The sequence below is a fragment of the Chelmon rostratus genome, chromosome 11 (assembly GCF_017976325.1).
Source record: "Chelmon rostratus isolate fCheRos1 chromosome 11, fCheRos1.pri, whole genome shotgun sequence".
NCBI lineage: Eukaryota > Metazoa > Chordata > Actinopteri > Chaetodontiformes > Chaetodontidae > Chelmon > Chelmon rostratus.
The window spans coordinates 13,998,302-14,024,547 of NC_055668.1; the positions used below are offsets into that span (position 1 = coordinate 13,998,302).

Here is a 26,246-nt window from a genome sequence, read left to right on the forward strand (position 1 = left end):
TTTTTGTTTGCTTTTGTGGCAAATGTAAGCAATTTCTTCAAAGACTGTTAATCAATAGGAGATCAAGATGATATAGGTGTTTTTCACAATGAAAGTTGTTGAGGAGCAGTTGCAGAACAAAGTAGGAAAGAAAGCAAATATTAACTGAAATTATAATTACAATAATTGTAAAAAAGTGCAAGAGATTGTTGTTTTCTTGCACCTTTATTGATAATGCTTAGAAATAAAGAGATCAGTTAAGGTACAATAAACAATAAACAGTTATCCAAATATACAAGGTCAAGGTTGAAGGCAAGGGTCGTGTGCTGCTCATATCTCAACTTCCTTCCTGGTGAGATGCATATAGAAAGAGATCAAGAGGAGATCAAATCATATTGAGGGTGTTGTTTGATCAATCATTACCAGGCATGAGGCCTGCACACATATTGGCACACACCACCAGCTCTCGGTCCTCACTACAGGGGGTTTGTAAATATATGTAGAGAGAGACATTAATGAGTTTAAACTCCAGGGGGCGGCAGAAACATGTTTATTGGACCGGCGGGCTTTAATTCTGCACCACCACACACGAGGATATACACAGACTTGGTTATCCTTTCTTTGCAGATATAGTCTCAAATGTCAGTGTAGTTGTACCTGTTTATTGGCTGAGTCGTCTGACTTTACAGTGAGAGAAGAAAACACGATCAGCTCAGAGAGGAAAGTCACATTAAAAGAAGCGCGTTTCTGTGTGAAACGCACCCGGAGCCGTTTCAGCTGAGCCAAAGCAAGTAAAATTAATATTGTACTTCCTTAACCTGTATTGCGTTGCTAGGAAACAGCTGGGTTCCGAGTTTGCTTTCTGACACTGTCGCTTATGGGCCTGAAAGTCGGACACATTAAAAATATCAATGGTTGAAACAGTGAAATCTTAACTAACGTCGTTTTCCTTGAGCTGGCATAGTTCTACTGTAAAACACGACATCCAATATTGAGAAACTGCTTTTTGCTTCGTTATTTTCCGTTCGACCCCGCCCACTTGGTGAGCAACCTGACATGAATGTAACGTACACCGTTACTACAGGCTTTTTTGGTGGGCGGAGTCAAACAGCTGGATTGTCTCGTGGCGGCGATGCGGCTAGACCGACTGCATGCGAGAGCGAGCCTTCCCCCACTCCTGAGCGAGGCGACAACGGCGAGCGCGACATCAGATGTTCGGGAGAGCAAAACTTGGAATTGATATAGAAATAAGGCTGCAACGTGTCCGGCGAGTCCAGTGTGGAATACTTTGTTGCCAGAGGTGTGGAGGACAGGTCGGCGTACTGAAAGTAGCCAGAAACAGCAAAAACTTTGTAGCTAGCATAACTGCAGAAGGTGAGTAACGTTAGTCACAGATTTGCGTTTGATGTTTTTTCGTGATTGCTACCTAGAAACGTGAACGTGAGCGGCTACCATGTGGCATGAGAGGTGTTAACTAACCGTGCATGAGTTTTAAATTGAAATACGCGTAAACCTGTGCCACAAAACACATCATCACCATTTTACATCAAGTTCGGTGGCTAAGTTTCCTAAAACAAACTGTTTCTCCGCTAAAATAAAGTGGACTTCCAGATAAGTCCAACAAACTCAGGTAAAACAGGACCTCCAATTTCACAAAAACAGACATTGTATTGAGTTACATCACAGGTGTTTTTGTTTGTAATGTAACCCTTCTGCATACAATCGTCTTTGCACATGAAACTTCCTTGAGCATCACATAACCCTGACCTGAGTCTTACTCACATTACTTAAACTGACTGCCTTCATGATGACTATGATGATTACCTTATCAGTAGGTGAATGACCCTGATCTAACTCACTTCCATTCTCCTCTCATTCACCAGCTTAAAGGACACATCTGTCCTGCCAGTGTCCCATCTACCACCCTCCATCTTCATGAAAATGAATCAGTCGGTGGCAGCGCAGGTGTCAGTGACACTCAGTTAAATGTTAGTACTACTTGAGCAGATATCGCTCGGCTGGCCGAAGAGGAAAAAGAAGAAAGGGGCTGTTCGAGGTGCTGGAAGATGTCTCTCTGGATGATACTGCCCGTTAGCCTCCCAGTTCTGACCATCACTGGGATATGGGTTGTGTAAGTGTTATATTTTGTCGACAGTAAAAAAAAAAAAAAGTGTTATATCTATATAGCTATAAAAGCTGAAGTACCTCTTCATGCCATCTGAGACTGAAATGGTTTGTGAAATTGTCTGCTGCCTTGGTAGTGAGCAGTGATGCTCTGTGCAAGTGTTATTTTATGTCAGTAATGTTACACAGATTATGGTGTAAGAGCATAATACACTTGCCTGATGCATAAGTAGTTCTTCCTGTCCACACAGTAACCTTTTATCAAAAGTGAAAGAAACATACAACTTCTGCAATGGCCACAAAATTTCGACATACACTTATTTATTCATTTTTTTTCAACAAAAAACACGCCACGTGTAATCCCAAATAGAATAAATGCTAAGTAAGGCTGAACAGTAGCAATATACAATATACTGCTACTTCACATCTGCATCACGATATATCCAAGTGCTACTGTGTAATAAACCAAATCCAGTCCACTAAGGCACTCTACATAAACTATTTAACTGGTTAGCAGAGCCATTAAAAACTGGTTTCGCACACACTTGTTCTGCCTGCACAGCCATTGACTAATCACAGTCTTTTTCAGTTTCTCGCATTTGTTTTGAATTCAGTGAAAACATAAATGCTTCTCATCTGAATTTTTGTCGTCAGAGTGAAAATTATATTTTGCAAATGATCTTTCACATAGAATACACACAGTGACACCCAGGGCATATTCTAACAAGTTTGTTGTTAATGTTTAAGTTGAAAAACCTTTGACACCTGAGCCTCTCTTGCCTCCAGGAGAGTAACACTGCATATTTACCCTGAATTCCTGGGAGCCATGGCAATTGCATGTGGATTAACTCTCTACAGGAAGGATCTGGGATTATCGCCCCTCTCTTGAAAGTGAGACATGCAGGTTCGCAGCGTAGCTTAATTATCTGCGGCACGGTATCTGAGCAGATGTGCTGGAGAGAAAAGAACGAGTACCTCCTGGTTATGTTTCGGCTGGCAGCTCTTCTCGCTGCTCTGTTATTACTTCAGGAGGAGGAATGCAAACCTCAGGGGGAGAGAGACAGATGGCCCAACTCCAGATTGTCGTAGTTCTGTATTTAGGCTATGTGCTGCATCTATGATGAGTTGCCTGAAGAGTAAGCAGTCAATCAGATGCCAAAGCTGAGACCGTGCACACCAATTACTGTTTGAACTTGGCTGCTTCACAGTGCAGTCTGGAGTGTGTATTCAGGTGTGCAGAGCTTTGCAGAAAAGAAGTGGTTCAGTTGTTAACATTGCTACAGACATAAACCGAGATGAAGAGCATGCAGGTGAAAATTTGTGCCAGCTTTGCACATTTCCATCTTGTTTTGGCGTGTGCTTCTGAGGTAGAGAGTTGATTTGAGTCAAGATGCCAAATGTTCCTGACTGGCACTGCCTTTAAGCAAATTTCCTTCCCGTTACCTTGACAAGGACGCCTTGTTTCTAAAGGCAAGAGTCTTTTTCCTGACTAGCAGAATGTCAAAGGATGTGACATGTTGCGTAACTCCTTCTCTCACTGTGGGTGACTGGGTGGGAGTAAGGTAAATACTGGAAGGGGGTAATAGAGAGTGTAAGCAGAACTTTCCCTCCACATCTGGCGGCCATGCCCAGTGCACAAAAGGTCTGTGGAGCCAGAGGAAGGCTCAAGCTTGTGCCCACCCAAGAGTCTTGGCAGAGAATCTTTTGCTGACCTTTTTGAGTCAAGCAGTGTGGTTGAAACTGCAGTGTGGCTCCACTATACCTGTATGCAGTGCATGCTGTTTAGCTTTGAAATAGTTTTTGAGCACATATTTTGCCTTCAGTTTTAAGATACCGTGTGTTTTAGAAGCTACAGCTACCAGTCAGAGTAGCAGAGTCTAGTCTATACTGCCCAAAATTCATTCATAGTTTATGCATCACACCCTTTCCTGTGGCTTCTGATGTGTTATTTTTGCACAGCATTTGGGAATTCTAACAGTCCATACCAGTTCTTTCCATGAAAGTCTTTCCTTAATGTTCCTTGTTCAATCCTAAATAGAAAAACATGGTCTGCTCCTCCTATATATTGCTCACAGGCGTGCAATTACAATTTACAACCACTGCTGAGCTTTGATAGAGGTCTAATTATGTAAACAAACCTATTATTACTGCGCTAGTTTAGTTCCACATACAGCTAAAAAAGACCACTTTATTTAGAAATGTCCCTGGGCTGCACTGCTGCTATTTTAGCTCTGGAAACTGACCAAATGCAAAAAATGTGCCTCAGAGGTTTTAGCAACTTCAGCTGGCTATAGTTTATTTTCCTACATTTTTTCTAATGAAGCCCCCGTAAGCCTCTACATTTGCAGGCTTCTTTTGTTTTTGTCAAGTTGGTGTGATGGTACTGTCAAAGGGCTCGGGCCTGGTACTCTGGCAACCTTCTACCTGACAGACATATTCCACTCACACCACTGCATTATGCAAGACTCGTGCTCTCTGCAGACAACCATCTGGATTATATGATTTTTCACATGGTAACTCGTGTAGCCTAATCCCAGCCAGTAACCAGCCAATCAGATGTTGCCACCGCCATCGCATGAAGCCCGAGAACACGAAGAAACCATCTTAATTGAGTACTGCCTTCTGCTTGCTCACGCTTAATGTTAAGACAGAGCCACAAATAGATACTTCATAATGTTGATATTCTAATAGTAATTACTGCTTTTGGATTGTCTTAAAATCTATAAGAATTAAATGCAGAGATTGGCTGTCCTTGTAATGATTGTTGTTTAATTTTTAGCTTTTCTGTGTAGGATGTTGTGGCAGATCTCACCTAGTGTGCAATACAAAGCAAACAGATGACATTCTCTGCTCCCACAAAACTGAACTCTGCACATAACCTTTGACTAATGGCAGCTATATATTTAAGGGATGAGAGTGATTTACAGGCTTTATAGTGTAGAAGTGTGTGTGTGTGTGTGTGTGTGTGTGCAGCTTTGGTATGAACCACATATTCATAATAACTGTTACATCTTTGTTGAGCACTGTTAGAACCATATGCTGCAGTCGATACTGGCAGTGACCTCTTGGCCTGATTCTCCTAGAAATGATGTGCTCACAACGATAACATAACTGTAACTACTCAGCTGTGTTATACTGTTTATCACAATGATTTTGAAACTTTTGAAACGTGAGACGCTTCTCTCTTGCTCTCCAAATTAGCATGTTCACCTTTAAGTTCTGACATTTTGTATTGATATGGTATTGTGGAAACAATACAACACCAGAATTATTGTCACGCATACAACAAATCTTGCTTCCTATAGATGTTGTCACACAGGGTGTGTGTATGCATTGTCGCTGTGTCCTCTGGGTAGCAGGTGTGTGTGTGTCTTTATGATATGTCTCTGTCCCTCAAAGAGTGGTTTGTGAGTAGGATACGATCGGCCCTGGAAACATACTTGATTGGTACTTAACCTCCTACTGACCTACGACTGCTTTCACAAATCAGGACAGATAGTTTCTGTGTCTGACTCTCCGCGTCTCTGACAGTCGGTCGCTCCATCTTTTTCTGGCTGTTGAACATGTTGTTTCGATCAGTGTTTACTACATGCATGTGTGATTAATGAGGAGACAACATGAGGATTGCTTTTCCTTCCAGAGCTTCGCTTTGCCCATTTGAAATGTTAATCGTATATTGTAAACAATAGAATTGTATATCTTGATTATAGTTTTTTTTTACAATTTAACGGTTTTTGCATGTGTTAACACCTATGGCTATCGACTATTTCTACCTCTGCACCTCATATTGAGCAGTGAGACCAACCGTTCAATGTGCAGACTTCTGCATTTGTCTCAGGTACATCTGCTGCTCCACATGACTTGGACATATATGGACAAAGCAGACACAGTTGAGCTGCACATGTTGCTGGTGGGGGAGTGAGCCAAGAAGTGAGCCATTCACTGGCATTTCATAGAGCTGCAACGATCAATCAATTGCCAACAACTTTGATAATTGATTAACCGTTTCAGTCATTTTTCAAGTAAAGATGTCAAACATTTGCCTGTTCCAGCCCCTTAAATGTAAGGATTTGGTGCCTTTTTATTTCTCACAGTTTAGAATCATACAGGTTAATTTTATTTAAATAGATTAAATTAATTAATTGATTTAATTGATACTGATACATCTACAATTAGCTAATATCAACGGACATATTACCTGGCTGATTTATTGGTCTAGCTTGTATTTAATTGACGACTGTCTCAGTCTCAGTCACATTATCCACCCAGAGATTCTGTTTTTGTCCAATGTTTAATTCAATTGTGGACACTAAACATGAATGAAAGAAGTGTAGCAATTTTAAGCATGTTGACAATAAAACAAAAATCCAAATCTTTGTCTGAATATAATATGGGTCTTAAGCTCACAATATACAGTTTCTGTCTTTTGATCTTCTGGCCATTGACTTCTCTATGGATGTGGCTGGTCAGTGACCTGACCAACTAAACAATCCTTCGGGATTTCATCAGTGTGACCGACACAGACCAGTCTTCTCTGGCCCTTTGCGTTCTGGTTAGAGTGATAAGAAATGATCAGATGTCAGATGTCCTGGTCCTTCAGGTTGAACAAACAACTCAGTGGTAGGTCAGACTAGCAGGATGATGGCTGTTGACAATTAATGTAAATTAAAATGCTGATGTAGGTGATTTGAAGCAGCATAGCATCTGACATTTTGGTCGTAAAAGTATAGTCCAAGTCTACAAATATTAGATAGTGTAACGTGTTAAACCTTGACGGAGCTTTGGGTTTTTACTTAAACAAAAATAATTGTTTTCTTGTATTCAGGAAGTATTCCCACACTGCACACTCGCTACCTCTGTCTGTGGCCACCCTGGGGTCACATTGAAATATTTCATTGGCTACGGCTCTGTCAGTGCATTCCTCATTGTTTGATGCTTGAATTTTGGTTATTTAAAAATCTGTTCTTGTTCTGAATTATTACTAATTATTGAATCACTTTGGATGATGGTGTAATCATAAAATAAGATCACAATATACCAACATTGTCTCCTTTTTTATGACTCATCATACTATCTGTCTTTTAGGTATGCCATGGCCCTGTATAACCAGCACGTCTGCCCTGTGGATAACTGGTATGTTACTTCATCCATCCTGTGTTTTGCTTCATCTGTTGATCCCTAAACACTCTACAAAATAATTCATTGCAATCTGCTGATTTGCCATTGTATTTTTTGGGAGAGGGGTATTTTTTGCCTTTATTTGATTGCATGATAGTGACAGGTTAAGAAGCAGACAGGAACCGGGGACAGAGAGAGAGGGGTTTATTTGCAGCAGAGGTTGCTGGCTGGAATCCAACCAGCGACAGTTGCGACCATGCGGCATGCATTGTAATCATTCGGCTACTGAAGCTCTCCCTGTCAATGTCGTTGTCTCTCCGACCCTTGTCTCTACAGAATGCAATTACCTCCGTCGGTACATTAAGTAATGGGATTGTTTCCTAGTCAGTCACCTCACATATGTTTGAGAGACACACCTACATCCACTCACATTAGACCAAACTGCAGTAAACTGGGATTTAAGATTTGTAATTCATGCACTGTCAGTGAGTGATGGGCCGTTCCTCTGGACCCTGGGTTTGTTTCGGACAAGCTGAGGTTAATCTCTACCAGCTACTATTTGATGACACAGTGGTTCTCTGCCACTTTGACTCACCATTGCTAAAAACAAAGGAAGCCTGGTTGTGACCCCACAAAATGGCACAACATTGTGACTGTGATCTAAAGACTGAAAATGTTCATTATATCACAAATTGAATATTTTTACCAGATAATCTTATATATTGTTGTGATATTCAGAAATACATCTGTGCTTTGTTGGTGATTTCCCAGTAGGGTTGAAATTGTACCAGTTATTTCCACAACTTAAAGTAAATGTGATTTGTGTTCTTAACATTGAGCCTTGCACTACTTTGTTTGTGTGTGTGTGTGTGTGTGTGTGTGTGTGTGTATGTGTGTGTGTGCACATGTGCATGCATGTTTGGTTGCATGTTTGGTTTTCCAGGTTGTACAACCAGTCATGTGAAGAGGAGCTGTATTTGCAGAGTGGGCCAACCTTGTGCTGCACACTAGACAATGTACCTCTCATAAGGTCAGTGAGAGCCCCATTCTGAACTCAACCCTGCCTCTGCCCGTCAGTCCCTCTGTCCCTCTTCTGTCTCTGTGTTTCTAGTTTCTAGTCTGGTCTTTAAAAACAGGAACACTGTCCCATTGTTTTACACGACCCCTGTCGACACATTGTTGATAAAATGTGAGTGAGCTTGAAGGAGACATTTCTCCTGAGAGTGTGTGACCATGTGCACGTGTGCGCGCATGTGTGTGTGCATTCTGAAAATAACTTGGGGCTGAAATATCCTGCCTGCCACCGTGGCAGTTCAGAGGCAAAGCATGGGCCTGCACTTAGCCATGTAAACACACACACACAGAGGAGTCGGCTTACATTTGGGAAGAAATCAAGACACTCCCACTCTTTTGTTTAGATTTTTGTCTGACTGAGCTTTTAACATCAAAGACCAGCTGTGGTGTGTAAATACTGTGGTCTTTATAAAAAAAAATCTGGAGAGCATCATTAAAAAATGCAAAGAAATCACTGCTTGTGTTTTTACCTAAACACAGATAACATGTAATATTTCTGGGCACACGCCGTAATGTGCCCAGAAATATTAAATAGCTCTCAAACAAGGTTCAACTACAGATGGACAGAGAAACGAAGAAATGTATAAATCAAGTGTTGCTGTTGTTGTTGCTTAATTCTGCAGTTTAATGGTAAAGATGGAAGAGATGGACAGTAGTTGACTGAAATCAAACGATGTCAGATGACTAGAATCTGACTAAATGTTCATAGCCATACATTAAAATGCCAAATCCATCAAAGCAACCATGTCCTGAAGCGTGTGTGTGTGTGTGTGTGTGTGTGTGTGTGTGTGTGTGTGTGTGTGTGTGTGTGAGTGTGAGTGTGAGTGTGTGTCTGTGTGTGTCTGTTTGTGTGTGTGTGTGTATGAGAGAGAGCATATGCTTGTGTGTGTGTGTGTGTGTGTGTGTGTGTGTGTGTGTGTGTGTGTGTGTGTGTGTGTGTGTGTGTGTGTGTGTGTGTGTGTGTGTGTGTGTAACTGCAGTCAGCTGAGAAGGCTTTGGCTTTGTAGGCAGCAGTAGCTCGGGCACAGACAGCCTGTGCTGGCTGTCTCCTGCCTTCCCCTCCTACAAACATTTCCCATTCCTAGAGGAGAGGCAGTAGGTGAAAAGTCAGAGGCTTGATGATGGGATGTGAGGAAGTGTGGTTCTCCCCCCGCCACCCCCGCACGCACACACTTCCTTATTGCATGAGTAGAAATGCATCTCTAAAAAAATGCTATATTTCAGAGTGCACAGCGTGGGAGGAGAGTTCGTGGCACAATATCATGTGCGTAGGTTGATTCACAGTATTTCCCTGATTTATTTCTGTGTACTCTCTCTTGCAGTAAATGTGGGACTCTTCCCCCTGAGAGCTGCTTCTTCAGCCTTATCTGCAGCACAGGATCATTCATGGGTAAGGTATCATGTGCACACACAATCAATACGCACACGCAACACACAATGTCGCAATCATTGATTTCAACTTCTACTTTAAGTCACCCTATCAAGAATAGCTTTCTCTGTAAGTTAAGAACTCACAGTATTCAGGTTTCAACTAATTATTATTATATTATCTATTAATGTGTGTGATTATTTTCTAGCTTGATCATTTTTGTCTATAAAAAGCCTAAAAACTTGTGAAAAATGCTCCTCATAATTTCCCAGAGGCCAAGGTAATGTCCAAAACCAAAAGATAATCAGGTTACTATCATGTAAAACTGAAAAAAAACCCAGCAAATCTTCACATTTCACACCTGGACCCAGAAAAGGTTTCTCTTTGAAAATGATTAATTGATCATCATAACAGTTGCTGATAAAGTTCTGTCAATCTGTATAATATACCAAATAGTTTTATAAAAGAAATAAGTCAAATGAACAGATTAACAGAGGCTTGATGAATAGTAGTAGTACCAAATGTAGTTGTTTTGATCGACTGTTTTGCTTATGTTTTGTTCCCCCTTGAAAAACGTTGGCCCTGTACGAAAGCTACAACCACACTGACCCAACAGCCAGTGAAAACCCTGCATGTGGTCGTTTTGAATGAAAGAGGGGCTAGAAATGACAACAAATTTAGCTTCAGAATGGCTTTATAGTGAATTATGCATGAATGAACAAGCACACATGCACTGTGAGTGTGTAGTTTAGCAGGCACAAGGAAACCATGCATGATCTTTAAAAGAAGGGAATGAGCTCCCATGTGCGGGTCGGCGTGTTTTTTTGAGTCTACACGTGCTGTTCCCTGGGTTAACTGGTGATTCTGACTACCCTGATCGAGTTAATGTTTCCCAGCTGTGGCTTTGACATGTTCTGTGTGTGTGTGTGTGTGTGTGTGTGTGTGTGTGTGTGTGTGTGTGCGTGCGTGCGTGCGTGTGTGTGTATGTAAAGCGGGGGAGAGCTTGCCTTGCCTTGTTTGTCTTTTCATAAGGAGTCTCCATGCCTCTAGCAGCTACACTACTTAGGGCCTGCCTGTCTGTCTGATTGGCCGTTGCTTGCTACATCTGAGGTGAAGGCAGGGACAAATCCATGATAAGATCCTTGTAGATTCATAAAATAACTTACATCATTGTTAAATCGTGTGTTGCTGAGAGCCACATCACAGCTCTGCTCTACACATGGTGTACTATGCTTGAGAGTCTGGTGGTATGGACCAGACTGTTGCAGCTCAGTGTGAAGTCTGCTCAGGCAGCAGTGAAAGTCCAGCATCTGACCAGCACTGTGAGACAGCCATGACCCCTGAACCGTAGTAGGTCAGTCTGTTGAGCTTGTGTACATATATGTTTTTGTGCAAGAGAAAGAGAGGCAGACTAACCACTGCACTTTGATTCTGCTGTTCAGTTTTACAAAATCAAAGATCAATTCAGAAAATGTTATGTGACAACCAAACAATGCAGCAGCCAAACATTTTCCTTCTCATGGCACCGCAATATTGCACATTTCCTGTCTCCACATTGCTCAACCATGATGACAGTTCACGTCTGACTCAAGGCGACTTGTAATTCTGTCGAAACTTTTCCAGTTAACTGTGTTTGCCTGCCGAGCCATCCTGGCCCGTTAGTCCTGACACAATGTTTGTATCATCAGTGCATCTTTCAAAATGTCGCAGTTAGTTTTTGGGTAGCAGGGAGACACAAGGTGCTTCTCCTGTCCCGATCGTTCCCGTTTTTGAGGCAAATACCCATAGTGACATTTGCGAGTTTAACATAAACACATGGCTAGAGCTCAAAGGATTAGTCCATTCATTGATAAGTTCATCGATAGAAAATTAATTGGCGGCGATTTAATTGAGCACTGAGTCATTTTTCAAACAAAAAAATCACTTGTTCCAGCCTCTCAAGTGGGAATATTTGCTGCTTTTCTTTGTTTTCTACGTTAGTAAACTGAATATGTGTTCTGTGTTGGTTGGACCAGACAGGGAATTTTAGCACGACTTCTTGCACTTTCTCAGTCATTATGTCGGCCTGGCTGGTGCATCGGTCTCGCTCTTAATTGGATTTCCTTATGATTAAACATGATAAACTCTGTTGTCCTTTGCCAAACACATAGATTATCACTGACTTAGTGTTACATAAACAGTGGTTGTAGTAGCAGCAGGATCATTATCTACACTACGTTAAGTCAAGCTGCTTTTACACCTGGTGGAACAGATATGTGACAGCACGTGCATGTAGTTTGACTCCTTCTGTCTTCAGGCCAAATTAGTTGTGTTTACAGCTCCTGCATGTTTGTTGATTTTTTCTTCACCATCCAATTAGTCTGAACATAGCATATGTTAATACCTGTTGTGAAGCCAGTTATTAGGACTCTGCAAAAGTAGGTTAAGCTGATGTGGCACGTAGCTGTACAACAAGCTATTGTAAATAATCAGTGAATGGCTTCTTAGCCTACTGATTTATGTCTTACTTTGTAGATTACACCCGCTGCAGTTGGCTCAGGGGTCTCTGGGATTACATGGACCGAATGAACTGTATATTGCCTCATAATTATTCTTCTCCTTTTTATCCCAGTCCCTGCCAGTGTGCACACACGCAACGATTCAAAGACAATGCATGTATTCTTTCTCAGCATGCCTCCTGTGGGAGAGAACGCAGCCGGGCGTTTGTTTTGAAATGTATCTCCTTGTGGGGACAGCAGGGTTTATTTAACTGTGAGCTGCGGTGTGGCTGATGTGACTTCTGTGGGAATGTGCACAAGTTTTTTAAGGCTGCTCAATGATTTACAAAAATAATACTCAGTATTGGGATTGCGAGTATTTAACACAATTGCTCTTTGACTTGAACATAATTGAACTTTTTAACAGTGGATTTCCTTGAACTTTAAATATAATCAGCTGGACAACTAATAAAAAACTGTCTTTGAATAATGATAATAATATAACATATAATATTATAAATATAAAGGCTTATTTGTATTATAATTTTGTTTTTATTTGGTATATAAATTGTGAGAAACGATAGCAGAAATCTGACTCTCTCGTCCTTTCTGACCACTCTTAACACCAGTACAGTAACAGCACGGATAGACACGCATAAAAATCCAAGTGGCTGACTTGACCGCAGTGAACTAAACAAGCCACAGCCTGGCTGGGAGTGAGTTTGGGTGTGTAGGGAGGGATGAAAGCGCACCCTGTGAAGGAAAGGGGTGTGCTGGATTTATGACACGAGACAAAACGAAAGCATTGCTGCAAAACAGAACGCGGCCCAATCACTGTTTTATCTCCAGTATTTTGTTTTCACAATTGTTTGTGTTTGTTTGGCACAATTGCCAAAATCGTAATAGTAAAATAAGTTACAGTGTTCACCCATGTTGCAAGGTAACTTCTATGATAGAGAAACAATGGTGTGTATGCACTGGGATGGGAGACTTTGGTTCCTCCCCTGAGCTTCCTGAGCTCAGAGAAAAGGAGTAAGATCCGGAAAGGGCGGCTATGTGGATGGTGACTAAAGTTGGGAATGTGTTAGGGACTCTTGTTTATGTGTATTATGTAAACTTATTGTTGAGCTGTCAGGCAACAGCTTGTTCTGATCATCTGTTGCCAGGTGGATGTCATCTATGCTGCTCACCCATCACACATGCCCTGACTGAATGCTGTAGGAGCCTGAAGCCCCTCAGCATGACATGCATCCTCAAAGAAATATGCCAGAAAACAGCCCATACAAATGCCTTCAGAGTGTACAAAATACAAGTGAAAGATGGATTTGGTTATAGAGAGTAATGGGAAAAATGTTCTTTCTCGTCTTTAACCTTCAGGCCTAGCTTACATCATTTCATGGTAACTGCTAAATGCCAGCAAGTTCAAACATGCTCATTTGTAATGATGAAAAAGTCATTTTGTTGAAGTAGGAAAAATCCACAGACAGCCAGTCTGCAGCAGAGAGACCAAGAGGCCATAATCTAATGAAATAAACTGCAGTTGACTTTCTTCAGCAAGGCAGTGTGTTCTCCATTTAAAAAAAAAAGGAGTAGGAAACAGACAAAGACAAGATTGTTTCCAAGCCTGGAGACACTGCTGTTTGTTTTTCCATGATTGTAACTGAAATCACTTTGCCAAGATGATTTGTAGTGCTTTGTGAAAACACGAAAACAAGAACACACTCACCAGGTAGGGCTTGAGGATCTGCACATCACAAATCAATATACGTTCAGATAAATTCTCATTCTGAAAATCCAGTAAAATAAAACAAAAGGCTGAAATGCTTTGCACGTTTGAGTGACACTTCAAAAAACTCTATGATGTTTGTTATTATAATTTACCCTCCCTTTGATCAAAATAACCTGCCACAACAAAATAACTTACACAAGATAACTGACATCTGCATTCTGTTTTCCAAATCGTCAGCATTGTGAGATAATGAACACAAGAACAGGTTGTGGCCAGGTTATGAAATGTGTCTTGTCATTGAGATGCTGGCTTGGAGCCACAGAGGCCAACGTATCCAAACCCTGACTAGTGGGGACAAAGCTTCACATTGTAAAATCCTGCACTGATGTTTTTCTTTCCTCTCTGCGACCACGGTTTCCATTTTTATTCTCTTTTTGGCAGCGTAGACCCTCTTAAAGCCTGCCTCTGACACAGAGATGGTGACAGAGTTAAGACAACAGTTCAGTCTCTGAGACAATGTATGGGTTTCAGGTCAAGACATGAGGGGCTCCTTGTCCCCTCTAATTCTCTCACCCACCTCTTTTCCACTCACCACTCATGCCCCGCTTTCACCAAGCCCAATCAGCTGTCGTCAAGCACCAGCCGTGAGGAGCTAACAAAGGGAAACCAAGCGGGGGTCAGCTCCTCAGTGCACCAACAATACCCCCAGTCACAGTGCATTAGCACAACAGCAGTCATCTGTCCCGTATACTGTACTTAGTTCCCCTCCACCTTTTAATCTTATGCAAGACTAGACCAACCCCCACCCGAGCATCGTTCCCACTCTCCCGCCATTTCCCGCCTCTCGTATTTCCACTTGTTAGGCAGAGAAATCAGTTTTGTCTTACTCTCAATCAGCGTCCAAGGAATTTTTGTGTATTTTGGCTAAATGAGGTGTGCAAGTGTTGGCATTAAATTGAAACCAGGCAATGTAAAGTAATCATTTGCAGTACCAAGTGTGCATGGTACCTTTCCAGAATAAGCATTTCACTGGTGCAGTGATTTGAATGTGTTATTCATCTGCTGAACCAATAATGACTGACTCTCTCTCTCTCTCTCTCTCTCTGTAGTTATGGTGATTGTGCTGCTTCGCTATGCCCACGTCATTGAGAAGCACCAAAATTGTGTTCTCAACACAGCAAGTCTCTCCACAGGCTGGATCTGTGCTGCTGGACTCATAATGGTGGGCAACTTCCAGGTATGGTAATCCAGATAAAGTGCAATAAACACAATTTACAGTGAATGATGAAAAAGATCTAGCATAGTAAAAGAAAAGTAGGAAGATTACACCTGGGAAACAGAAATATGTCCCAGTGATAGAGTTTGTTTGAGCATAAGAGAGTGAGAGACCATGATGGTGACAGTAAACCATCAACGAGTGACTGAAACTAACTGTCACAAACTGTCACACAGAAATAGATCTGAAGGAAAATCAATCAGCAACTTTTGGATGATTGATTATTTTACATTTTTTTGCCAAATATTCTCAAAATTCTCAAAATGAGACATCACGTTGGGTTCTAGGATATTAAAAAGGGCATTTTCCCTGTTTTCTGACGTTTTGTTGACGAAGCAGTTAATCAAAATAATATAAAATAATTTGCTTGTTTGCAGAATTGTCGATAATGAAAGTCACTGACCAAAACAGAACTGCATTTCATGAGAATGTCTCAGGTTTCTCATTGATATTCAGGCTTCTGCTTCTCTTTTATTTTGCTTTTGTCTTTCTCTAATTCTCTAAACTCTCTCATTCTCTTCTTCCTCTCTCTCTCACACACACACACACACACACACACAGACACAACAGACCTGATCAAAATCTTAAGACCAGTTTTAATGAGGTTTTAAGTAGAGCTACAACATGCAAAAGCAAGAAGGGGGAGTGTGACAAAAAGCACTTTAAAAAAGTAATTTATTGAAAACAACAAGTAAACTGAAATAGGCTGTTTATCAGCTGATCAAAAGTTTAAGACCACAGGCTATAAAAGGCAAAAGGCCGGATCGTCAAGCTGCATAAGCAAGGCCTCTCGCAGCGTGCCATTGCTGCTGAGGTTGGAGGCAGTAGGACAGTCATTCTAAATGTTTTGAAAGATCCTGAGCATTATGGAACAAAAGGGTCAAGTAGTAGACCCAAAAAAATTACACCTGTGCTGAGCCGGAGGATCCGATTGGCTGTCCATCAAGACACAGGGCGGTCCTCGACCCAAATTAAGGCCCTTACTGCAGGGCAGTAACCATCAGACGGCCTTTGTGGGAAAAGGGTTTCAAAAACAAAAAAAGACCCCGTCTCCTTCAACGCCACAAAACTGCCCATTTAGACTTTGCCAGGGAGCATCAAACATGGGACATTGAAGGGCGGAAAAAAGTTTTATTCTCTGATGAGAAAAAATTTTACCTTGACGGTCCAGATGGCTGAAATGTTTTCTACCCGGCTCAGTGGAGGGGGGTCCATCATGATCCGGGGGTGGAACACTGGAGCTTCAGGCGGTGCAGGGTCGTCAAACGGCGGCTGGTTACGTGCAGATGTTGCAGCGGGCATCCCTCATGACTGAGGGCCCTCGTCTGTGTGGTAACAGCTGGGTTTTAAAACAGGACAACGCTGCAGTTCACAATGCTCGCTTATTCAGGGAGAATAGCATCACTCTTTTGGACCATCCCGCATGTTCCCCTGATTTAAATCCCAAAGAGAACATTTGGGGATGGATGGCAAGGGAAGTTTATAAAAATGGCCATCAGTTCCAGACAGTGGATGCCCCGCGTGAGGCCATCTTCATCCCCTGGGACAAATGTTCCCAATAGCTTCCTAGAAACACTCGCATCAAGCATGCCCAAATGTGAAGTGATTAACAAGAACGGTGGAGCTACTCATCACTGAGTCCTACTGAGAAAATTTTTTGTTCTGGTTTGGAGAGCTTTTTGTAATTTTTTGAGCGATGGTCTTAAACTTTTGACCAGCTGATAAACAGCATATTTCAGTTTACTTGTTGTTTTCACACTCCCCCTTCTTGCTTTTGCATATTGTAGCTCTCCTTAAAACCTCATTGAAATCCAAATGTCCAAAAGGTAAATTAGCTATTTTTCAACTGGTCTTAAGATTTTGATCAGGTCTGTATGTACATGCCCTGTATTATGGAGTAAATTCACATTCAGGTTTGTTTAAGTTTGTCTGGCCTTCATACACACAGTGCTGCGCTGATCTTTCTGGTAGTTTAGTGTTAAAACTTTGGCACTCAGTGAAGAAATCCAACCTGAATTCCTCGCCTGTAGATATTTGTTCTTTGGGAAAGAATTTCGTCAAGTTTAAATATTTGGAGCCCTGGCTGGATGCCTCGAGTGTGTGTTTGTGTGTTTATGTGTGTGTCTTTTTGAAGACGGAAAGAGGGAGGGAGTAAGAAGTTACGGGTAGCCTTAATGAGACAACCTTGGTATTTTTCTAAAATATGAGAAGAGACAGACGTTGATGAGAGGCTGGATACTTCTGTTACCGTTCTGGTTTTGTCCTTCCACTTTTAGTAGCAGTAGTAGTTTTTAGTAGTCAGCTTTTAATACTAATTCTAAAATACATGCAATAGTAAAATAATAAATTTTGAATGGAAACACATTTCATTATTATGCAGAGTAATGTTTCCATGAGTGTATCAGCTGTCACTTGTATAATCCACAGTATGTTTTCACAGGAAAAGAGACTACAATATAATGCAGCCATGTAAAAAGCCAACAGTTTTAAAGCTTCCTGTAACTTTGAATACATGTTTTGTTTTGTTTTGATACTTGGCCTTATGTCCTCTCATCTTGAATAGTCCTCCTTATATTTGCACATGTTTGTTGAAACATGTGTGCTGAATCTGTATGACAGGTGTGGTAGAGATGAGAAGGATACTTAGCTAAATGTTTCCTGCGGGTGACATGACGTCTTGCTTAATCTGCTTATGTCTGAAGTTCATGAAGGAAGAATCGTCTCACGGGAGTGTGCGGAACAGATGTGCAGTTGCAGTTTCTCGGAGAATGAACAAAGGTCGTGTACACCTTCTTCCCGCTTCTTCCAGGGCCTCTGCTCTGCAGAACTGGGAGGAATTTTACGGGAAGAGCCGGGGGGGAAGTGAGTCATCAAGTCTGGCCATGCATGGAGAAGAGCTGGGCAGACAGGGTGTGTGTATCAGAGGCCCAGCCCCATCTATAACCAATCACAGGCCCGATCTTAGCCGCTCGCTCGCAGACTCGCATACAGTCGGGGACATTCCAGTGGGATGGAAATAGAGATGTTGTTGATGGTGAATAAACTGTTTAAACCACATGACAGGATAGAAAGTCTGCTGCAAAATGAAGCACAGACACAAACTCACGGGCTCAAAAACATATGGACACAGCCTCCGCAGGCCAGCACCACAGACGAGTTGGAATCAGAGGAGAAGACGGCGGCCAAAATCTGATGAACGGATCAGACTGATCAAAGAGCAAAAGCACCAAAAAAACACAACACATGGCAACATACTCAGCGGCGGCAACTGCCTCAGTTTGTAGCTGAGTGTTATGTAAGGCTTTGGCAGGAAAGCCATGGTGCAGCCACTGGGGCTTTTCCTGTCAGGCGATCTGGTGGTTTGGGCAGAGAAGCACATAAATAGATGATGGAGAAACACACCACTGCCACACAGTGCTGTTCATGAGTGTGACTCTCAGTCACAGACGATGCCCACCGTCAGCAGAGCCTTGCGGATGCTGTTTCAGCTGCATCCAGAGGGAGTCCTGTCCGTATCAAACGTTCTTGAAAGCATCTCATAAAATGTAAAGGACTAGTTCGACAAATTTGTCAATATGCCTATTTGCTTTTTGGCAGAGAGTTAAAGTAGATGAGAGGATGAGCACCGCTCTCATGTCTGTATGGTAAAAATGAAGCCACAGTGAGCGGCTGGTTACCTTGGCCTCGCTCAAAGACTAAAAACAGGTGGAAACAGGTAATCTGGCTCTGCTCAAAAGAAACAAAATCTTTTTGCTTTTGCAATAGCTGCTGCTGGTGGTGACACGTTAGAGATTTGTGAGTTGTAAACAGTTAGAAGACAGTAGTTTCATTTCATCTCATTTGGTTCAGTTTCCAGAAAATGAAACCTGAAGCTAACAGGAAGCTTGATTACAGTTGAGCTTGTTCCCACATGTTGATGTGATGATGTACATCATCGCGCTCTAATCACTCTGCACACTTTAATCATTCACCGTAAAACACAGCCATTCAAAAACACGCCGCTTTCGTTCATTCAACGCAGAGTCAAAGTATTTTTTTGAGGTGGTTTATTAAAAATCCCGTCACTGCACATGTGCAGTATTTCCTATTGTAACCAGCCCTTTCTCTAGGGCGCGTGGGCTCTGCTGACTCCAATGCTGCACTGTTTGAACACCATTACTATTCATTTATGCAGGGGGGTCAGCGTCAGCCGGCAGGAATGGATTTATCCGGATGATCTTGCTTAGTCATCAAGCTGCATTTTACGTGAGGACAATTACTGCAGAGGATCACGTTTGAGACCTTTGATAGTGACAGTTGAGGAGAACTGTATAATGAAAAGTTGGCAGCAACTTTTAGAATATATGACGATATATATATATGAAGTGTAGGCAGTGACAGATGAAGACAGATGCTCGGAGAAATGTAGTGTCTGATGAACACACGCAGTCTTCTCCTCATCCTTATTTCCCCATATGTCTCTTGTTTCTTCATTGTTTCTTACTTCTTGTGCTGCCCCATTTTAGTCCACTTCACTGCTCTCACCATTCATCCGTTATTCATCCTCGTCATTGTTTCATCTAAACCCCCACCTCACCATCACTCCCTCCCCCTTTTCACCATTGTCTCTGATGCACAGTGTTGAGACAGCATATAATCCTGGCATACTGTATACAGTGTACAAACATACAAAGATTTGAACAGCAATGGCTTAAAGCATCATTAAGCCAGCGGGTAATCATTGCAATCAGTGCTAGAATCTGGGAAGTGGTGCAGATCTATTTTCTGTGGATCGACTAATCAAGCTCTGGAGTGCATGCAGCGTCAGTTAAAGCAACAAGAAAGCATATGGTGCTCAGACCCCCACCGTGCCAGTTTGATGTAGTTACAGTAGATGATGCAGTAGAAGTAATTTTGTAATAGCCACTTTACTATGGAATCGTACTCAAGGAAAATAAAATTCCCACTGTGAACAAAACACTGATTTTTGAACAAAAACCTGTGGAAAAAATGTGCAAGTCCTGTCTTTGATCTCTGTTCCATCTCCACCTCCACCTCTGGAGGTGTCACAGGTGGATCTAAGAAAGACTTACCGCTGTACATACTGCTGTGTGCACTTTATGTATTGAATTGCCTGGAAATCGTACTTTGTCAGTTCAGGGATTAGCCTACTGCACAAGAATGTTCAGCATGTACTCACCGGGTCAATGGACAAATGGCTTAGTGGCCAAAACGAAATAACTTCTAGGCTATTTCTCTAATGATCCTTAAGAATCGTGTGGAGCAGAGGGACCTTTTTTTTTCGACACACACGACCTTAATCATTTAACATCAGCCAAGAAAAGCAATTCTTTGTCATGTGAGTTAGTCTGGTCTTTGGAGATGTGTTTTTAGCTTTGGTTAATGCTCCATTAATCTCTTATCTGTTGTGATCAGTACATCTGAGCTCTCTCTCTCTCTCTCTCTCTCTCTCTCTCTCTGTCTGGGTTTGTGTATGTGTGTGGATCCAGCAGTGGGAGCTGCAGTCACATGCTCCTGAGCAGCTCTTTTGTGTATTGTTTCTTATTGTTCTTGTGACCGGCAGGGAAAAGGAGGCGTTGTGTTGTGTGGCATGCTGCTGTCGATTACTACGTGTCACCCTCTTTGTTTCACTTGTACCTCTTTGCTAAAAGAAGTCTAAGACGCTTTGAAGAAGGTGTTACACAACAATGAATGATCTGAGACAATAGCTTGATGCACAGGTTGTCTGATGTTGCCCCCTTCTGATCGTTCCCACGTGGTGCTTCTGTCAGCTGCTGAACTGACGATTTTGTGGCTTTGCCCATTTTAATGTAACCCCTCTGTCTCCTTTCTTTATGTGACAGGTGGATAATGCCAAAGTTCTCCACTATGTCGGAGCAGGCATTGCCTTCCCCACCAGTATGCTGTTTGTGTGCCTGCAGTCAGCACTGACTTACCGACTGGCCAAGACCCAGGGGGAGTACAACGTGGCCCACCTCCGGCTCTGCATGACCCTGCTGGCCTTTGTAGCCTTGGTGCTCAGTATCCTCTCCAGCCGCTAACAGATACCAGCCTTCAAGGCTATCGGGTGCTTTAGAAAAGAGTGTAGAACAGCCAGCCTGATTAATATCACAATTACAGCTTCCCTCTAGTATTCAATGTCAAATCCTGTCTTATCATGTCACATATTTTACAGTCAATTTGAAGGCTGACAGAGGACATGCTGTCATGTCTCTGATAGACATGGTCTAAAAGAATATTTTGACAGTTAATACAAATTTTTGCTTTCTTGCCTGTACCTTTAGCAACATGACCACACAAACACACAGGGCTGTACCAAATAATTAGAAAAGTCAAGTATTTTTTGCGTGTCTATTCATTCTGTTTAAATCAGGTATTTTCTGCACAGTCGGTGATATAGATTAGGCTCCACTAATATTATTAGTATGGTGCCATTTGCAGAATCAGATTCCAGTGGTGGCTGCGTAGGATTGTTTCCAACTCGTGTGATCCAGTTTCCAATAACTCCAGAGCCTTATCAAGTGCAAAAGTCAAAATGTATTGAACAGCTTCATGTATTTACATTGACGAAAGTGACAAGTCATATTCTGCTTTGCTGCTGTTGTCCTTAACCACGTTTTCAGGTGGTGTGTTTTTCTGTCAGGAGAGCTTCGTCCTGCAGCACGCGTCAGCCATCTTTGAATGGGTGTTCTGCGTCATCGTCATGCTGTTTTACGGGACATTTGCCTTCGAGTTTGCCGGCATGTCGGGAGATACCATGGCAGTGCTGGCTAGAGGAGGGGCCCTGGGGCCTGCTGGGAGAGAACACAAGGTGGACGCGCTGGGAGCACTGGGAGGGTCCGGTCCACACTCACAACCACATCCACACCAGCCTGAAAACATGTCCATACTGTAGCCCGCTGGCACATCTTCATGCCACACAGTTGGCTTGGTTATTCCTTGCAAACTCCGGTTGTCAAATGAGTTTAATTATTCGTTTCCAGCCATGTTCGTCTGAAGCTTTGAAATGAACCAGGCCAGTGCAGTCGCCGTTCACGGCTGAGTGGATTCTACTATTTCAACCCCAGGGGTGTAGATCTGCAGCCACAGTGGAGAGCTCCGCTTGTATTGTGCTCACATCAGAGCTTGGTGTCTCTAAAGAACTTGTTTGCATTTTGCACATTGTACCAGTGTGAAACCAAATTTTCTCCAAACTCAGCCCTGTCCTCAGCGACCAGCAGGGCGTTATTTGTCAGTCAGATCAAGAAAATGTACTGTTCCTCCCAGAGATACTATAACCTGGACCATTCCCACTTCTGGTGACCGCTGTGATGCTTTTATTGTACGTAAAGGAGTGAAGGCTGCTGGATGGCCTAGCTGACAGTATTACCGAGAGACGGAGAGAAAGGCAGAGAGAGAGAGAAGATGATGCATGAGTGTCACAGTTGGAGCAAGGACAGACCTGAGCAAAGAAACAGTCTGTCAGATAGACGAGTTACTGAATGTTTTAGTTCATCCTGAAGGTAGAACAGGGCCGCGGTCTGTATTTTGCAATCACTTAAACCTGCATTAAGTAATATTCTTGATATGACCTTCACCACACCGAACACTCTACACAAATATGTAGCTGCTTTTAACTGACTGTTACTCAGCCTTCATACTCTGTCTAGCCGAATGTACGCTTCCTTCTTGCCAAGGTTAACAAGTGGAAGGTGAAGAAAGTTGATCCGTGTGGCAAGCCGAAGGACCCAGATGTTTCTCAGGAGCTGGTTAACCAAGGCTGAAAGGAAACTGAATGTTGGACTCCTATTTTTCAGGTGGCCATTAGGATAATCATGTTGCTCTGCGTCTGCTGGATGTCTGATTGGCGCCTGGAAGCTTTAGGTGATGTGCCATATCATTACTTTAACTACATACAGAACATACAGTGCCTCATAATTCAAAGAGAACGCCTGAGTCTGAAAATATCTCTTATTGTAAGGATCAATACAGTATATCGACCTTGAACCTCAAATAGCATTGAACTTCCTCTCTGTAAAGAATACGGAGGAGAGATGATACAGTGTCCAGAGGCCAAGTGCATACCAGCTAATTCAAGCCAGAGCTCTGGGTTTATTGAGTTTGGTGACAACTCGGCACCACACGTGTTTTCATGTCGGAGGTCTGCATCTCATTATTCCCCAGCAAGGAGGAGCAGAACATGCCGTTATTGCTTCACCTGCTTACTTTTCCTTTCAATCTCAGAAACTCGTGAGTTTTTGGAGCTGGTCTAGCTGGCGTAGCGGGACAAAGGGAAAAGGAAGGATAAAAGTGAGATGCATTGTCCTGCGTCCATGTTACTGTACAGCAGAATATACCAAATATCAGCTTGCCTGTGGTAACGGTGCTAAAATACAGAAGGCCTTATCCTGTCATTTCCCCCTGAGTTTAGCCGTGATTAACGTCTGACAAGTGAAAGCAATAAGATGGATAAATAGGGTCGGTCTCAGTATTGACTGCTGATCGTGAAGGAGCAGGGACAGAAGGTTGCATGCACGCCTGGGAGTGCCAGGAATACCAAAGAGGATATGTGGCACTATCAGTTCATTTACATTGAAAAATGCCCCCTGCTACCTACACTGACTTGATATCTGTCAGTGTAGCACAGCCTCGTGGTTGCATAGCTTTTTCTTTCAGTCGTTTCTCTGTGCAGATGTTCAGTCGCTGAATGAATTCATTGATTTTGTGATGTTCTGGGCAGTGTTGTAATACAGAGAGTGGCGCCAGAACTACTGTTCATATTTTCAGCAAACATAACACACTCTGAGCTCTCTGGTGAAAAACCAGAGCAAGCAGGGGGTTTACAGCCGTAGCACAGTAGAAATATCACTCCCTCGTACCACAGCTGGCCACATGTTTGAGCAGAGGTTTCCTTAGTGCCAGTATTTTGGGTTTAAGTGGCCATTCTTCAAACCCAGTTTTACAATCTCCTACAGAAGGAATGAAATGTAGTAGTTTACTATCAGACTGAATGTATGAATGCTTTCAACAAGACTGGAGTGGAAGAGCTTGAGCACGCTGCTCTGTGGAATGAGCTGGCAAGACCGAAACGACACCAGCCGCACCACTGATCACTTGCTTCTCTCTACTGGTCAAACCGCTTATTGCACATGAGTTTGTGTTGCAATCAGAGCTGGAATGTTGCAGCTCAGCTCACAGGAAGTCTTGTTTTCTACTTGAAAAGCTACATGTTTTTGTACCCACAGCTACGGATATTCACTCAGCCACACGTTCAGGCCAAATCTGCTCTCGTTTTACTTCTGCAGCTCCATAATGAAGAGCACTCCAGCCTGTGCTTCTGGCTTTAGTACAGCAGCGATCTTCAGTTCGTTCTACCTGGCATCACCTTGAAGTAAAACTTAGCCTTGTGACACTACTTCTACAATATGCATTCTAACAGATCACAGTAAAGATTTGATGCATTTGAACTGTTAAGCCAAATGATGGTGCTGCTCTACCAAGAAACATTTTGTCATTACACAGTTACTGTACGTGTTTGATTTGTGGTTTATGCATGCTGCCCCTGTTCCCTGCTGAACACTACCAAGGTGGTTTAAAATATTTCTTTTGAGAGACTTACTTTGGATCTGATTCACATTTTGCATCGCCTGCTCGGCCTCCTCTTCTTCGTGTCAACCCCTCTACTCTCTGTCCTTTTTTATCGATCTGTCTGAACTTTGCACTCAGGAAAATGTTACGACACCAGCTGCATTGCTCGATCAAAAGCAGAATGAACCCTGCTCGCTTCTGCCTTGTTGTCTTCGTCTTAACGGCATTTGTTTTACATTTATTCGTCATGTGTATTCATTTTGTGTAGTACAGGTGCAAATGCTTTTTGCACAGTTGTAGGTTCGATGGTTAGCCACAATATAATAGATTATTTTTGTTAATCAAGAGTCTGTAAAGCTTAAAAATAAACATTCCTTCATAGTTAGCTTGTGAGAATGCTTGTGCTGCCCGAACAAACACAGTTAAATATCTGCGAGAAATATTAGCTTATTCATGCAATCAGTAGATCATTGGTGAGAGCATTCTGACAAACTAACTGGCGTCTGTACATTAAACCTCACAAAAGCTGTCACTCTGTACTCAATTCTCAAATGCAAAAAGCTCCCTATGTGCCTTATGTATTATTTTGATAATGAAAACCAAAGAGGGGTAGGTTGTAAATTCTATTTTGATGAAACGTCATATGATTGTGTGTGTGTGTGTGTGTATATATATATTATATATATATGCCTTAATGTTCCACAAAAAAACAATTTAAATAAAAATGTTTGCTCTTCATAATCAGCGTCATGCAAGTTGCAACCAAATGCCATTTTTATCTTCAGCACATCCTTTTAACATGTTGTGGAAGAGGCCAAAGTGTTTACATCTTTAATTTTCTTTATTGTTTAATTATTTACATTGTCCAGATTCTCCGCCAACAGATTGACAGAAGATGACACAGATCAACACATTAAATAGAGGAAAACCTCTCTTACAAAAACAATGTCGGCTGCGGATGACAGCACGGGTCGATGCGCTCACCACAAAGTCCAAAACCTTTACAGACGTGAAGTTTTAAAGCGAACACAGTTCACTCTTCATCAGAAGTGTTTCAGAAGGAAAGCATTAAATTGAATACTTTGTGATTAAGCAATGGCGAAAGCTGACTTCAAATATTCTAAACGCCCTGTGAGAAATATCTGGATAAACACTCCCTTTTTTCCTCTAAATTCACGGGGAAGCATCTTGGTCTGCAATACAGCTGCAATGTAACTAGACAACAGTCCAGGATGTTTTGGGATCAAGAGCAAAATTCACATTGTGTGAGAAATTAGGTAAATATCTGACAGATACAGAAGGAGCGGATTCTGTCAGCTGTTAACTTGGATCATCAGGCTTATAACATAGTAAAAATCCAGCAACTGTAAGACATCAATGGTCGACTAAATGCTTTAGTCTCAACAGCGTGCAGCTCGGTAATCCACCGCGAAGAGGAGAGATGGATTCACAATCGAATCAGAACTCAGACTTTTAGTTATTTGCTAAGGCCTGCAGGTAAAAAAAAAAAAAAGACATAAAGATACAAACCAG

At 42.2% G+C, this 26,246-nt stretch overlaps 1 protein-coding gene across 1 annotated transcript; it reads left to right on the forward strand.

Moving 5' to 3' along the window:
• The first annotated feature begins 1,150 nt into the window (after positions 1 to 1,150).
• Positions 1,151 to 25,441, forward strand: zgc:154058 (uncharacterized protein LOC795538 homolog). Its single transcript, XM_041947379.1, has 8 exons — positions 1,151 to 1,353; positions 1,863 to 2,110; positions 7,189 to 7,236; positions 8,165 to 8,251; positions 9,618 to 9,685; positions 14,980 to 15,107; positions 20,990 to 21,167; positions 21,770 to 25,441. The coding sequence occupies exons 2-8, from the start codon at positions 2,046 to 2,048 to the stop codon at positions 22,039 to 22,041; spliced, it is 846 nt and encodes a 281-aa protein (XP_041803313.1). The 5' UTR covers positions 1,151 to 1,353; positions 1,863 to 2,045; the 3' UTR covers positions 22,042 to 25,441.
• Positions 25,442 to 26,246: the final 805 nt, after the last annotated feature.

Excerpts from the sequence above, each read along its gene's own strand:
- zgc:154058 (XM_041947379.1), top strand. The coding sequence starts at position 2,046 with ATGTCTCTCTGGATGATACTGCCCGTTAGCCTCCCAGTTCTGACCATC. Across the intron at positions 15,108-20,989 it reads TAATGGTGGGCAACTTCCAG|GTGGATAATGCCAAAGTTCT; the intron begins GTATGGTAATCC and ends TTTATGTGACAG. Across the intron at positions 21,168-21,769 it reads CTTTGTAGCCTTGGTGCTCA|GTGGTGTGTTTTTCTGTCAG; the intron begins GTATCCTCTCCA and ends CCACGTTTTCAG.